This window comes from Phascolarctos cinereus, unplaced genomic scaffold (genome assembly GCF_003287225.1).
Source record: "Phascolarctos cinereus isolate Bilbo 61053 unplaced genomic scaffold, phaCin_HiC Scaffold_5;HRSCAF=322, whole genome shotgun sequence".
Taxonomy (NCBI): domain Eukaryota; kingdom Metazoa; phylum Chordata; class Mammalia; order Diprotodontia; family Phascolarctidae; genus Phascolarctos; species Phascolarctos cinereus.
In genome coordinates, this window is record NW_027555958.1 from 340,475,195 (window position 1) to 340,492,176 (window position 16,982).

General features: G+C 37.3%; 1 protein-coding gene across 1 annotated transcript in view; it reads left to right on the forward strand.

The window, feature by feature from the left end:
* Window positions 1-16,982, forward strand: part of RYR2 (ryanodine receptor 2) — a 794,727-nt gene that overhangs the window by 479,146 nt on the left and 298,599 nt on the right. Inside the window, 6 exon segments of the mRNA XM_078156251.1 lie at window positions 3,454-3,662; window positions 5,289-5,641; window positions 6,455-6,569; window positions 8,184-8,344; window positions 10,201-10,360; window positions 10,747-10,833. Coding sequence (XP_078012377.1) covers window positions 3,454-3,662; window positions 5,289-5,641; window positions 6,455-6,569; window positions 8,184-8,344; window positions 10,201-10,360; window positions 10,747-10,833 — 1,085 coding nt within the window.

Sequence of the window (16,982 nt, forward strand, 5' to 3'; positions counted from 1 at the left end):
GATTTTTTGTGTGTGTGGCTTTTTTTTAACCAGTGGAGAATACCTGGATATATTTGTTGATAATTAGGGAGAGACTAAAGATAGGAACATGGAAGGTGTAAGAGACAAAGAGATGTGTGCCCATGAATGGTATTTGCCACTGCCTTGGGGGCAGCCATGGGGCACAGTGGATAGAGCTCTAGATCTGGAATCAAGAAGACCTGAGTTTATATCTAGCCTTAGAGGATTATTAACTGTGTAATGCTAGGAAGTCACTTCTTTCTGCTTCGGTTTCCCCATCTATAATAAGAACATCTACCTCCCAGGGTTCTTGTGAAGTCAAAATGAGATAATATTTATAAAGCACTTTGCAAATCTTAAAGTACTATAAAAATACTAGCTATGATTATTATTATTATTTCCAGCTTAAATTCCAAATGGAATAGGTAGGTTCCTTGTAAATGGTAAAAGCTTCATAGATTTAGAGCTGGAAAGGATATTTGAGGCCATAGAGTCCATCCTCTCCATTTTAAAGATGAGGAAACTAAGGTGGAGTTAGATTAAGATTTGATCCCAGGTCTTCTTACTCTAAGTCCAGTATGTTATATCATGCCTTCTTGATACTCTTTTTCATATGCTCCCATTTTTAGGTGATATTATGGGATTGAATCAAGTCCCAGGACAGCTCTTAGTCTCTAAAGTGAGATCCATAATCTCACAACATAATTTAACCTATCTATAGAGTAAAATCCAAATGGATAAAGAAAGGCTCGTTGTGCAGACTATTATATGCAGTTGTGTGAACTACTCATAGAGCAGCTGATACTGCAAATGAATGGTGAATTATACCCAGATTTGAATAGAAGTTAGAGAAAGGGCTGTATTATAGTTTAGAAAATACAGTACTTTTAATGACCCTGAGCTTGTCCTGCAACAAAAACCTATCTTTTTCATAGCAGTATCCTTCTTGTGATGATATACAGATTAAAGAATTAAAATTGAAAGTCACCCAAAGAACGATAGAGAGGTGCGTGATGGAGGCTTTTCGGATATAGCATGTGGCTATATCAATGTTGTAATTCAGTTTTAAAGAGGACCAGTAACATCAAGGGTAGTATCTTGACTTGTGCATGAATTGGATTTAAATGAGGCAGACTTGTCCAGAGTTGTCAACCTCACTCTCTCTTCCTGAATCATCGAAGTTCAGTGGCAAGATAAAAGTCAGGATAGCTGGCAACAGCCTGGGATACAGTGGATGACCTTGGCATATTTATGTCTCACCAAGCTCTAAGTTTTCCACAGCTCCAGCTTCAGCTGCCTTCTTGATCTTAATCCACCCATTCCTCTGGGGAAAATCTTCACATGCTTGGGGTGGATTTCTCCCTAACTCACCAGTAGGTTTGAGGCCTGTTGATTAGGCTCAACCTGGTTTAATCTTACATCTCCCAAGATGGTGTACTGAGGTGGCCATTACACATGCAGTAGCTTCCTGGAGCCACAGGTGGTGAGAGTTGGGTGAATCAGGTGGACACCAAAGGTGGATGAGGTGCCCTGAAAAGGTCTCAGCAAGCCCTCATACCAGATGTGCAACTTCTTCTGACCATCCCACATAACCCTTGCTAAATGAAGCATAGAAAGTGATATGTAAAGAATATCATCAGATAGAAATAAAATGGAAATGGAGGTGCGGAAAAGGGTAACTGATGAGCTGTGTGCTTCATTGGTATGTTTATAATGTTAAGATAATTAGAAGAACCAACACCATGTTAGATGGATCCCTGTGAAAGATTTGTGGGGGGATGTGGACAAGAGGCACAGAAGATGAAAAGCAATGGGTGGTTTGCAATCTGTGCCTGTGGAGGGAATACCCACATTGATGAGATCATATAGGTCTAAGGAAATATCTAGGAAGTAAAAGCTGATATTCATGTATTGGATTATTTAAATTTATCTTCATAGGTTAATTTCCTTTTCTTCTTCTTTTTTTATTTTTTGGTGAGGAAATTGGGGTTAAGTGACTTGCCCAGGGTCACACAGCTAGTAAGCGTCAAGTGTTTGAGGCTGGATTTGAACTCAGGTCCTCCTGACTCCAGGGCTGGAGCTCTATTCACTGCATCACCTAGATGCCCCAATTTCCTTATTTTTTTAATGAGGTATGGGTAGTCTGAGAATATGCATATACAATATTTCTTTGGTAGAGTAAATATGAAAAAATGTCAGTCTATTGACAGATAAGGAAAATACAACCCACATCTACAATTTAATGTGACATTTCCAACTATATAACTATATAACAAAGTCTTAGCCAGTTTGTGCTAAAAGAATTCACAGTCTCAAATCTACTTCAGTGATTTAAACATTCTTCCTTTGATTATTTAGGAGCCTCTAGGAACATCTGCTCTGGAGAACAACTCTCCCTGACTTGTATATCAATGTCTATTGTAGCTTTAGCTCCAGCTACAATTTCTTATTTTTTTGAGGATGGTAATCATCACACACACACACACACACACACACACACGCACACACACACACACGAATGTGAATAGGACAAGTGGCATTATAAATTATTAGATCCATTTTTTGTCACTTAGTGTTGGTTTGCCAGTTGCGTATTTTTATTACAGTAAGAGGCATAAATCGCATTGGCAGAAAATCTACCATATTTACCACATAATTGTCACACCCTATTTTTCAGTCCAAAAATTGGTTTGTAACTTTGTTCATCACATAATCGTCACATGGTATAATTCTGTTTGTTATGCCACTTAAAAGGTGTAAACAGAGCAGCAATGTGTTATATATAGAGCGTACAGTATACATATATAGCAATGTATACCACCGGTGGTATATGGATATGTATTTATCTTTCACACATTGTGAGCTGTGAGACTAGAATTCTCAGCACACGTGCATTAAAATATATTTCCAAAAGCTGACTTGTGTGGTTTGTTTAGGGAGTCTAGTTAAAAGAATTAAATAACAGCTCTCAAGTTTTTATTGGCATTTAAGATGTCACTATTCCATTGCAAATCTGAAATTTGGAGATTGATGTTTCCAAAAGATTTACTCTCAAAAGAATATTCTTTAGTTATGAAGAAACTGGCTGATTGTCATAGTATTATTTTTACTCTTCTGTATATAGTTTTCTTGCATTGCTTTCTTAATGTTACATTCAGTTCCTGAGGGATTGGGTGTGTGTGTGTGTGTGTGTGTGTGTGTGTGTGTGTGTGTGTGTATGAGGGATGCACCAATATTTTGGCTCCACATAATATTTATTTTATTGTATTTTAAATTTATGGAATAAAATAAACATTTCTGTAACATAGTATAATAAAAATCATGATTGCACATGAAACTGCAAATCTGTTGTGTATAACTTGCTATTCCTTTTAAATCTATACTAAAATTATAATGTAAATTTCTTTTTTCTTTTTTTTCTTCCCTCTCCCTGACCTTTTTCACTCCCAACAGGATTCATACCAGTATGCAGCCTAGGTGTGGCTCAAGTGGGACGGATGAACTTTGGGAAGGATGTCAGCACCTTGAAATATTTCACCATCTGTGGGTTACAAGAGGGCTATGAACCATTTGCTGTTAATACAAACAGGGATATTACAATGTGGCTGAGCAAAAGGCTTCCTCAGTTTCTTCAAGTACCATCAAACCATGAACACATTGAGGTCTGTTTTCTATATTGAGTTACTCAGCTGTTTCTTGAGCATTATTTTTTTGAAAGACATAAAGTGATAAGGGAAATTAAAAAAAAATTAATATAATATAGTCCTTACTTTGGGAACCAGCCTGTGATGCTTTAAATCTGTTGCCCTCCTCTACCCCCAGTTTTCTTTTCCTTGTGAGTCTTCAGAATTTGCTGGTTTTCCCTACCGATTTTTGCCTGTTTCTAGCACATTCTGGCCTAGTTCTGGGCTCTTTTCATCTACTTACTGTGGAACTAATTGTAAGTTTTTACTTCCCCTTTGCCCTGCCAGCTGTCAAATAAGTACATATCTATAAGGGGCTTCCTTTCTTCAGGAAATTAGTTTTTTGGAGCACACTTCCTTTAAGCCTCTAGTAGGAAAACATACTTTGTAAGTGCAATGATTAATAATAGGCATTCTGCTCTAGTAGTAAGAATGATATCATGGTTTCTCCTAACTCATTAAAAATGTAGGATTTAAATGTCTTTTAATATTTCTGCCATGCTTAATCAGTTGGCTGAGGAGTAATAACCTACTTATTCACAATATTGTATTTTACTTATTATAGCCATGCAGTGTCAGTATGTGATTTGCATCTGCTCTTAAGTACTTTTCCAAATACAGTTACTGATATAGCTATTGATCCCATTGATGAAGAATGACTTACTTCTCTTTTGTAGGCAGTTCCAGGCTCAATTTAATCTATCCTTATTTTTTTGTAGTAAGAAGTTAAGTAAAACTTATGTTAACTGTCTAAAACCACTCATCAAATTAATGACAGAACTGAGAATGTATCTCCTATTCCAGTGAATGAATCAGCTCAGTGAATGAATGAATGTAAAGTAATTTATTAAGTGTGTGATAAGTACTTGATATACAAATAGAAAAGCAAGACAGTCCTTACTCTCAAACAACCCACTTCCTAATTGGGAGTGACAGTGCACATAAGCTTCAGCTACAGGGTGGTTGGAAAAGCCCAAAGGGCCTCATTGTACAGCTGATGGGGATATAGTAAAGTCTGTTGTTCCAAAGGGTCCAGCAGTATGGTGAATATTAAGACCAAGTGGTCTGGAGAGCACAGGGGCAGTACAGATTGTATGGCATGGTGATCTTCCATCTTACTGGAAAGCTTGTAGTTGGTAATACCCTACTCATCAATATAATATGAGCAGCCACATCAACTCTGAAACTGGGGGTCTAGAAGGGCCCAGAACCTAAACTGCTGGGAAAGTTGGGCATAGGTTTCAGTGCTATAGAGGAACAGCACTCTGGATTCCCTTTCCTGAGCGTGAGCATGTGTGTTTAGCATTAAACAGGAGGAGAAAAGGGGAAAAGAGAAGGGGGGATTGGTGTTGAAGTTAAGGGGAAGGGAGGTTCCCTATGGGATCAATGCAAAGGAGGGACTAGAGTGGGAATTCCTAAGTGAGGTCCACTCTGCCCTCTTGTGCCCAGTGGGGTCTCAGTGCTCTCTGTTTTATACCTGTATCCTTTAGAAAAATAATTTAAAGTTTAAGCAGTTTGTAAAGATTGGAAAGTGCAAAAGTGCATTTTAATCTTTAAAAAGAAAGAAAAGATGTGATTTAAATTATTGTTATTTTCACTTGTTAGGTGACCAGGATAGATGGCACTATAGACAGCTCTCCATGTTTAAAGGTTACTCAGAAATCTTTCAGTTCACAGAACAGCAGCACAGATATCATGTTTTACCGCCTGAGCATGCCTATTGAGTGTGCAGAAGTGTTCTCCAAAACTGCTGCAGGAGGGCTACCAGGCAACAGCCTTTTTGGCCCGAAGAATGACTTGGAGGATTATGATGCGGATTCTGATTTTGAAGTTCTAATGAAGACAGCTCATGGTCATTTGGTGCCTGACAGGGTAGAAAAAGAAAAAGAAGCCGCAAAACCAGAGTTCAACAACCACAAAGATTATGCTCAGGAGAAACCTTCTCGTCTGAAACAAAGGTCATTAACACTTAAAGTGTCATTTTAACTATGTAGTCAGTCTTTGTGAGGGAGGGGAGGTTACAAAGAAGGTAAGGGATTTTCCAGTCTAATAGCTTTTTCACATTTAAATTAATGCAAATTCTTTTAATAACAACAATAAATTATATATAGTGCTTTAAGGTTTATAAAAGCATTTATATATATATATATATATATATAACATATATATATTACATATATATATAATACACATATGTAAATATATATCATTTGAATCTAATAACTCATATTTTGTATACAATTTTAACATTGTAAAGCATTCCCTTAACATATTCCTAAAAGCTATTAGATAGAAATTATTATTATTGAGAATTATTATGATTGAGAAATTTTTATTGTTCTCAATTTAGAAATAAAGAAACTGAGGCTCAGAGAGTGGAACTGATCTGTCCAAAGTCACACAGCCCTTAATTTGTATCAGAGGGATGTTTCCCCTCAACAAGATATGACTATCGGTAGTCTTGATTGAAACCTAAAGCACATCCATTTAAATAATTATTTTTATGTTTCCAGTTTAACTGTAGCTGATACCATAATATCAGGAGTCCTTTAAAACAATATGGTAATGATTTTCCACCAAGAATTCCAGTGACAAAGATAAAACTTTGGATAATAAACTTATAAATAAATAAACTTTGGTATACGTGATGTAATATCTGGGCCAAATGTAACGTTTTGTAGGTCACATGAAAAGTGCATATTGCATCTTTTTCTTGTACAAGCCAGTACTGTGTGACTATGTTCATTCCTAAGTCCTTTAACACTTTCCAGGTTTATGCTCAGACGGACAAAACCAGATTACAGCACAAGCCATTCTGCAAGACTCACTGAAGATGTTCTTGCAGATGACAGGGATGACTATGATTACTTGATGCAGACCTCTACGGTATGAAGTTGCTGTCTTTTGTCGTTTTTATTTTTTCCTTAAATTTATCTTTGTTAGTTACTGTGTTACACATTTTGCAATGGCACATTTTGCGTCTCCAAATTTCAGTAAATTTTTTTAATGATTACTCAGGTTTTTTTTCTTTTTTAAGAATAAAGTTTTAAGGGTCATTTTTTGTAGCATGTGGATTTGTGTCACCAAGGGGGAAAGCAAATATGATACAATGAGATTTTTATTTGGGAAAAGATTTTCAGGAGAAAATGAGACTGTTTAGGATTTATCACATGATTCATTTGGAAAATTATACACTACTACTTGATTTTCAGAAGTACATGTAATCTCTAGTATTCTTCAGCTTGGTCTTTTGCCTGAGAAATCTCACTTAGTCTTCCGGGTCTGCATTAGGTAGTTTGCTGTGGAAATAAATAGAAAGGAGTAAATATGAGAGGTATTAACCAGAAGAAGGAATAGGATTTGGCAGCTAATTAGATATATAAAGGATGGCAAGGGAAAAAGGTCAAAGATAGCTCCAAGGTGATGAGCCTGGATCAGTAATGTTATCAACAAAAATAGAGAAATTCTGGGAAATTGGCAGTCTTTGGGCAAAGATGGTGACGTTAAGTTTGGGGCATGTTGAGTTTGAATTCCTAGGAAGACATTGAACAAAGAGCTGGAAATATGGGACTAGATTTCTGAGGCAAAGTTGGGGGATGGAAATAGTGATTTGAAAGTCATCTGCATAGATATGAATATTTTTACCGTGGGAAGGAGTGAGATTCCAAAGGGAGAGAAATGAGAGAATAGTGGAGAGCAAAGGACAAATCCTTAGAAGACATCCACATTTAAGGAACATTTTGGCCTTTATATGTTTCTGATACATGCATGTAGTAGGAACTTAATAGATAGTTTTTGATTTGAATTGAATTGAAGAGGACAAGGAGCAGTAAAAGAGACAGATAAGCAGTTGATGGCATGGTAGAAAAATGGGAATGAGGTGTTATAGTTTTTCATATTTAGGCAAGGGCCACTTTTCCCCTGCCAATGTGTTTGTCTTGACTTCCTTGTTCTAAACTGCAAATTGGAAAAACAGTATCCATTGTAATTTCCCTGTATCTGATTTAGATTCTTATATACTTTTAAAAAAATCTCAAGATTGGAACAATTTCTTGTAGTTTTAAGCAGTGAAATATTTAATTGCTGAGTTAAGAGAAGGAAGATATATTCAAAACAACTGAAAATTGTATTCTAAAATCACCCTCAAGGAAGAATACATTTGTTTAGGTTTGAAGGTTTCAGAGGCTTGCAGGCAAAATGGAATAATGATTATATTCCAAATCCATTATACTTGAGAATGAAAAAAAAGGCCACAAATAATTTAACATATTTCCTTGAAAATAAGTCTTTTCCTCTTTCATTATTTCTGATTTATCATACATAAATTATTTTGTGAAATTACTCTGTTGCAAAAGTACCTTCATCAGGTTAGGCAGTCTTTAACAAGAGAAATGAATGTTTTTAGGCAGATCAGAAGTCGAGACTAAAACTAATGTATTGTTATAAACCATTTTGTGAACCAATTATTTTACTGATAATTTATTCTTAATATTTTTGCAGTATTATTATTCTGTGCGAATTTTTCCTGGGCAAGAACCTGCTAATGTTTGGGTAGGCTGGATTACATCAGATTTCCATCAGTATGACACAGTCTTTGACTTGGACAGAGTTCGGACAGTAACAGTTACTCTGGGAGATGAAAAAGGAAAAGTACATGAAAGGTTGGTTTCTTTTACTTTTATTTTAATTGAATAAAATTTAATGTAAATTTTGCATGTGTTGGTGAACTTGTAGAATTATTTCTTGAATCTAATGTCCAAGGTAATAGCCATTGAATAGAAACAATTTAACTTGGCTGTTCATATCAGTGTCCCTTTTGGTACCCTTTCCCACAAGTCAAGATTTTGAAACTAAAGAAAATAATATTGTTAAATCAGAGAACACGTATCTGCTGTGGGTAATATTTGTATTTTCAAGTGGCTTTGTACTTGATTGATAATGGGGTGGGAGGGAACAAAAAAAATTATATTCATGATTTTAGGTGTTTGTGATGAGTGATTATTAAATATTTAGGGTTAGTTTGACATGCATCTTGGGAAATGGTCAGTCCTGGTGGGGAGAAGAATATGGAGAAAATGTGGGATAATAGTTTAGAGTAGGTGGCCAGAATTTGAATGGAGACTGAGGAGTAGTGGGTTCTTTTCTCAGCTTTGCCATTGACTCGCTGTGTGGCTTTGGGTAAGTCACTTAATCTTTCTGTGCCATCTTTTCTTCCATTTGTAATAATGAATCAAACTCAAACCAAACCTTCACAAAAGCGAAGAAGTCCTTATCTTCCTTGCAGAATAAAACAAGAGAAGATCTACCCATCCCCATCCACTTCTGTGCCCATCCATCCTCTCTGGTCTGCCGGGGCAGGGTTTCTTGGAAAGAGCTCTCCATAGCGTTGCTTCTTTCCTGTACCTCCCAACTTTGTTTTCAGTTGCTGGGAAACTTCATCCCTGCCTTTATATAAAAACGCTTGACGAGTTGTGGGATTAGGACAGTTCTGAAGGAATGCCTTGCTTTACTATGGGAGCAGGAGCAGCAAACTTCCAGTAGATTTCTCAGGGGGAAACCTTTGGTTTTCAGAGATGGCCATTTAATGAGTTTCCTATAATAAGAAAATAGCTGTTGAAGGATAGGCCTGCTGAGTGGGAGAGGTGATTTTGATGTGTGTGGATGGGAGGAGGGGGGTTGGAGATGCAGAAGTTATTGGGGAGACAGTCTTATATAGGTGGCACACAGAGAGACAGTCAACTCTTGATTATTCAGAGGCCTATTATCTAATTTGTTGATTATCTAAGCATCTCATTTTAACTCCTCTCCCTCCTCCTGCCTTACATTTGGCTGTTTTGCTCTACTTGCACTGGAGACTAGCAGAAGAAGGGAAAGAAGTTAGCTTTATTGCTTATTACCATCTCTGGCTAATGGTGGGCAAAATGTTAAAACTAATGGCTAAAATCAGTTTTTTCATTGTTGTCACTGGATTTTTTTTTTATATCTTTGCAAAGCACATCCCATATTATAGGTGACTGGGAGTTGACTATAGAGGGATTTTGATATGTAGGCAAATTTTGTGGATCTTGAATATTTGGTAACTTACCTACTACTACAATAAAGCAGTCTTTTTGATAGTATGTAGCAAGAATACTTCTTGACTCACAACAAGGAGGAAAGGGCATGAAAATAAAAGTTATTATACTTGTTATTTATGTATAGTTAAACTTTTTTTAACTTCAGAAAAAAGTAGTTTGGTTTGAGTTTTTTGAGGGAAGGTGCAGGTCAATTCTTACTTTTCAAACTTGTTGACCTGTCCCTATTAGGTATGAAACTTAGAAGAGTGTACGACCTGATTCACAATTCCCACTGAAGTCAACAAGTTTTGCACAGAACCACAGAATCAGGTCCATTATGCACCTATCCCATTACAGCATGCGCTTGCTGCTTGCGCAGTATAATTTAGGTTTAGTGTGCAAAATGTACATGTTTGCTGTGTCTGTGGGTGTACATAGATTAAATGTCTTTTGAAATTCAGCATCAAACGCAGCAACTGCTATATGGTGTGTGCGGGTGAGAGCATGAGCCCCGGGCAAGGACGCAACAATAATGGATTGGAGATCGGCTGTGTAGTGGATGCTGCCAGTGGGTTGCTTACCTTCACTGCAAATGGCAAGGAACTGAGCACATATTACCAGGTACCTATTTCCTTGCTGACATCATACTGTTAGGGCTTTTATGGAATGTTTGTTCCATTAAAGGAAAATGCTCATTTTGAAAGATGTTGATGTTGGTGAAATTGTCTTTATAAAGCAAATTTGAATAATTTTAAAAAATGTGTTAATTCTGCCTGTTGATTTAAGTTTTAATAAGAATTATGTCTTCAGGCTTTGAAGGAAAAGGTTCTGTAAAACCCCAGGAAACAAATTCATAATAAATGAAAATGCTATTTTTGAAAGATACTCAAAGTATGAGGGAAAATTCTGCATTTACTTGCTGTGATTTATTCTTTAGTAATTCCAAAATTATATTATCTTAGAATTTCTTGCTATTTTTCAGTTCTTATATTTATTTATTATTTTAGGTCGAGCCAAGTACAAAATTATTTCCTGCAGTTTTTGCACAAGCTACAAGCCCTAATGTTTTCCAGTTCGAGTTAGGAAGGATAAAGGTAAGTAAGGGAACTTCTTTTTATTTTTTTATGAGATTCACAACCAACTGTCTTATCTAGTTGACTTGGGTATTTTATTAGTATTGGGTATAGCAAACTGTCAGTGTCTCCCACTATAGACCGTCTATTTAATGAGCCCTTCAGCTCCTGAATGCATATGTGAAGGCAACAGTTCTCAAACTTTTTGGTCTCAGCACCCCTTTACACTCCTAAAAATTATTGAAGGCCTCTTTCCCTTCCTTCCCCTCACCTCGCCATGAGCTTTTGTTTATGTGGATTATGTCTCTATTTACCTGTATCACCAACTGCCTTTTGGACATCTCAATTTGTATATCTCATAGCCATTTCAAACTTAACATGTTTAAAACAGAACTTGCTATCTTTTCCCTCAAATCCTCCTCTCTTCTCAGGTTTCCTATTACCATCAAGAGTACCATCATCTTCCCAGTCACTTGGGTTTACAATTTTAGTGTCATCCTTAATTCCTCATTTGTAATCACACCATACATCCAATAAGCTTTAATAGGTTAAAATTTCTCTAAGGTTTTTGGGATCTGCATTATCTAATCTTTTTGTTTTTCCCTTTTCATTTATGCCCTCTTCTTCTTCTTCTTCTTCTTCTTCTTCTTTTCTTCTTCTTCTTCTTCTTCTTCTTCTTCTTCTTCTTCTTCTTCTTCTTCTTCTTCTTCTATTTTGGGGGGGTGAAGCAATAGGGGTTAAGTGACTTGCCCAGGGTCACACAGCTAGTAAGTGTCAAGTGTCTGAGTCCAGATTTGAGCTCAGGTCCTCCTGACTCCAAGGCCAGAGCTCTGTGCACTGTGCCACCTAGATGCCCCTTTGTCCTCTTCTTTCAACTCACACAGCCACCGTCCTAGTTCAGGCCCTTACCAACTTTTGCTTAAACTTTTGTAATAGACTTCAGATTGGTGGTTCTACCTCAAATCTTTAACCACTCTAACATGTTCTCCATTTGGCTACCAAAATGATTTTTCTAAAGTGCTAATCTCACCATGTCACCCCCCTAGCCAGTAAACCTCAGTAATTTGTTGTTACCTCTGGGTTAAAATATAATATCCTCTGTTTGCATTTAAAGCCCTTGATAACCTGGCCCTGTCCTTCCTTTGTACTCTTTTTACACTTCATTTCCCTCTACACTGTCCACGATCCAGTTACCCTGGCCTATTTGACATTCTTTTCATATAGTACTCCATTTCCCAACTCCATTCCTTTTCACTGGCTGTTTCCCATTCCTGGAATGGCTTCCTTCCTCACCTTCAATTTCTAACTTCCCTGGCTTCTTTTAAGATTCAAGTTATATCCTACTTTCTACAGGAGGCCTTTCCAAGTCCTTCTAGTACTAGTCCCTTCCAAGTACATGTATCTTATGTACATTAACTATTGGCAGATTGACTTTCCCATTAGAATGTAAGCTTGTTTAAAGCAGGGATCATGTTTTTTCCTATCTGTGTATCCTTACCACTTAGTACAGTACTTGTACCTAATAAGTGCTTGATGAATACTTGTTGACTGATCCTCACAACAACCCTTGAAGTAGATGATATTATTATCCATATTTTACAGGAACTTTTTATCTTTGCTAGTATAAATTAGTAGCTTACTCTGGTGACTGAAGTCTGGAGTAGTAGGCTCTAAACTTTTTTCATCATACCTTCTTATCAATTTGAAATTTTTAACCATTTACCACCCATGTTTGTTATTTATTTTAAAATTATTTACATTACTATTGTGCTAATAATTATGAATATCATAAAACTTATAGAAAAGTAGAAGTTGAAAAAAGATGATATAAAGATATAATAAAATTTATTCCAAGAATCAGTAGGGATGCCCTTGACCAGGGGTGGGGAAACTTTTTGGGTTGGAAGGCCTCATTAATATTTAGCCGTAATCAAATAAATCTGCATTCAAGGATCTTCGATTAGATGTGCTTAAAAATGTACATTATTTTGTAAAAATCTAACTTAATTTATGTACTTAATAATTTCCACATTTCCAAAAATGAAAACTGTTAATTTTAAAGTTAACTAACCTATGTATGACCTGCTTTTTGTTGGGAGGCATTTGAATATTTGGTTGCATCATGGAGGTCCCCAGTTTCAGTTGATCCTCTGGATGGGTATCAGTCATTTGTGACCCGAAGGATATCTTGATTTGGGTTGGGTAGAAGAATGTAGATTCGCAGCAATAAGTGAAAAGCAAGAAAGCATTTTCCAGGCATGTTGCCAAGGACATGGATTCCACTACATTTTTCCATATTTCAATTGAATCTTTCTTAGCATCAAACAGTAACTTTAAAATGTCATCTACTGAGAGCTCAGTCAGTTCCCTTTGTAATTCTTTAGATGCTTTGATGATATAACTAGGTGAGCGTGAAATGCTAATTTGAGTGTGATGTCATGATTCTCAGTCAGTGAACCTTTCACTGTATTCCCTGATTAACAGGTCTATAACAGCTACATATTCATTAGATGATTCACATATATCATTCTGCTCATCACTGTCCTTTGCTAACTGGGGAAAATGTTCATCCGAAATTTCCTTTTGAAAGAAGTGTTTTGAAAAAAGATAGCTTTTTTTTTCTGAAATGCTTGGATTTTTTTCCCCCACATATCATATATAGACTTAGTTTTACCTTGCAAAGAAATATTCAGATCATTTTTATTTCACATATCATGCAGAAATGCAGCATTCCTATAGACATCTTCTTTCAATAATTCACATTGCTGATTCTGTTCTTCATAAAATCAAACTATCTGTTCTCTCAGAAATAAAATTTTAACTAACATCTGTCCCTGTGATAGCCAACATACTTTAGAATGATAAGGCAAATCTACACTGAACACTTCAGCATTCAGCTTTAGCATGTTACAAAACTGATGATGCCTTGTTCTGTTTGCACCAATATACTTAACGATACTTAAAACTTGTTGCAAAGTGTTACTTAAAATAGTTTTAGCACAGAGATTTTGCTGATGCAAGATACAGTGAAAAGAAATGAGAGCATCTGGCTCTGTTAACACTTTTTTGACTGTGCAGTAAACCCTTTATATTTTCCTGTCTTGGAAGGTGCACCGTCTGTACATATACTCACTAAATTTACCAAATTCAGTCCCACTTCTTGACATTTATCTTGGAAGTTGTTGAAGATATCTTTTCCCTGTGTTCTGTTCGTAAGAGTGCCCAAAGCGAGTAACTCTTCGTAGTAAAGAAAATCTTCTGTTATGACCTGAATGAAATATAAAACATTTGCCGAGTCAGTAGTATCAGTTGATTTATCCAAAGTGATTGAATAATATATATTTTCTGTTTGAAGTATTGCACGACATTGTTCTGTTAAGTCAAAGGCTAATTCATGCTGCCAGTCAGTTATGGCTCTCCTTGAAAGAGGCAGTTGTTTGAACTTTGAAACATTATTGGGGTCTAAGCATCCTACAACTTGGACAGTTCATTCTTTCACAATTTCTACATCCCTGAATGGCTTCCCTTTTTTCCCCGAATATGTAAGCTGCTTTATAAGTTGCTTCAGTGGCATTATTTCCATGTCTTATTGCTGCTTGGAAGAATTGTCTTTGCTTTTGCTTTTCATCTTTTAATTTCTATAATCCTTTCGTGCCTCTCCTGCTAATTTAAAATATTTATGGTCCTTATGAGTGTTGTAATGCTGATGAGCATTGAATTTCTATTGCAACAAATCATCTCATCTTTAGCAGAAACAAGACAACATTGCAGTTCTCAATCCTCGTTAAAAAATGTTTTCTTCCTTCAGCATTCTCTTGGTCTTCTTTGACATGATGGACTGTTAAGCAGACAGAATTAAAAAATACTTTCAAGCTGTGCAACTGTTCACAAATTCCACTTCAAACAGAAACACAGTGCACCACTGTCAAAATCAGATAACAGACTATGCACTCGATGCCTCCTAAACTCTCACCAGCCACTTTGTGCAGTAGTGGTGCCAGTCAGGTGGGGAAAGTTAGAACTAAATAATGAGTGTAGCAGCCGTCAATTTAGCCCTTATGGCTTACTAATGTTCAAATTGTGCCAGTCAGTCTGGGTGGATTATTTTGTTGAAACTTATTTTATTTATTTAAATTTAAAACTTTAAAATAAAACTTATTTTAAAACATAAATAAAACTGCCCATTATGGAGGCAGAGAAGGTCAGAAGGTGTGAACTACAATATTCTTATCTAAGATCTGGAATCACCTGGGAGACAGCAATGCTGAGCTTTCACCTGGTGCTGAACCAGATGTTGTAAGTAGAAAAACATGACCTGTGGAAGAAGAAACAAATGAAGAATGTTGAGGAACTTTGGAGTCTTGGTTCTGTTCTAGTCTGGCTTCCTAGAGAAGGATCCCAAGGTGCTGCTAGAGGCCATCTAGCTTCTTCTGAGCCTGGCTTAGCACCCAAACCATCTTCAGGGCGTGCCTTGCTGGATTCTGGTGCGCATCCTTTCAGAGATCATGAGTCTGTGTTTGAGTGGTTTCTGTTCTGCATCTTCCAGGCCAATCTCACTTTGGCCTTATCATTCCCAAGCTGCTGTAGCTTCTGCTCATGGACTTATAGAAATTCCTGGAAATCTTACAGCCCAAAAAGTTGAGAATATTCCCAGCTTGGTCAGCAAGGAGACAAGCTCCAGTTTGGTGGAAGTTTAATTGTCACGGAAAAGGCTGTGAAGGAGAGGGGGCTGCCTGCCCTCAGTCTGAGTTTTCCACGTAGCACTTTAGGAAGGGGCCTTTGATCTCTTCTGTGAGTAAATAGTGGAGAATGAGATCCTCCTGATTTTTCCTGGTGACTACATGTCCTTCTGCCTGCTGGACACTGCCATGTTCCTGCTGTTCCTGGAGTAGTTCCAAATTGGCTTGCATCCTGAAGAGGCAAGACATCGGGAAAACAATCAATTTTGCCCTGCAGTTATGTGAGTTTCCTGGACAACTGTGGTGACTGGAGAAGCAGCTGGCTATGCTGATGGTCTGTCTTCTTGTTCCTTACCAAAAAGTAATATTCTGTGGTACCTGGCCTGTAGCTAGTGGCGAAACGTGGGCTGTAGGACATAATGCAGGAGCTCCTGAACTACTGGATATACACCTTCATAAGGAAGAGAAGGTCAGAGTCTCTCAAAATAAGGAGGAGGCAGCCGCTGAGGGGCCAGAAGTAGGACACAGGCTTCTCACTCAACACCAAGAAGATAAGTGCAGGAAGACCCAAAAGAGACGTATGTCAGCTTGAGGGCAGTAAGGAGGCACTTTATGCCACAAGCACAGAGAAGAGGAGAAGGAAAAGGAAGAAAAAGCCAAATGAGCATCAGCCATTGCCTGGAGTGAATAGCATGGGGCCAGCCTATGTCTGGCCTCATAGTGCCTTGAGGATCAGGGTGCTGACACTGACACAGTGACTGATAAGAGGAAATGCAGAAACCTTAGTTAGTAGTGAATAGGGCCACAGAAAACCCAATGTCAGGCTGTCAGGATGAAATAAGTAAAAGTCTGAATGGAAAGAGGAAATATGGGTTTCGGGCTGCCACCACAGCCATCCCCTGGCGGAGAAAGGCCAAAATGTCACCAGTGAATGGAAGCTCTAGTTCCAGGTCAAGGTCTGAGGAAGCTGAAGGAGCCTAAGGGTAGCAAAGTGAGTCAAGAGCTCCAGAGATGTTATTACTTTTTACCATAACTTTAATAAATCAGTGTCTCTGTAGAAAACATAAAAGAAAATTACTATCCTGATGTAGATGGTGCAGATCTATATATCTGGTCTTTTTCCCCTGAATGCCAGTCCCACATTACTAAATGCTGATAGGACATTTCAAACTAGATGTCCTTAAGATATCACAAATTTAGAATATTGAAAACTGAACTCATTATTTTCACCCCAAAGCTAACCCTCTCCCAAAGTACCATCATTCTTTCAGTCTCTCAGGTTCTTAACTAAGGCGTCATCCTTGTCCAATGATTTTTCTGCTTCTACTTTTAAAACATCTTTCATTTCCAATCCTTTTTCTCTACTCATGTAACTGTCACTTTAGCTCAGACTTTCTTCAAGTCTCACCTAGATTATTACAATAGCCTCCTAATTGCTTTTCTTACCTCATCTCCCCACTGTAGTCTCTTTTCCATTGTGTGTTGTGTTTG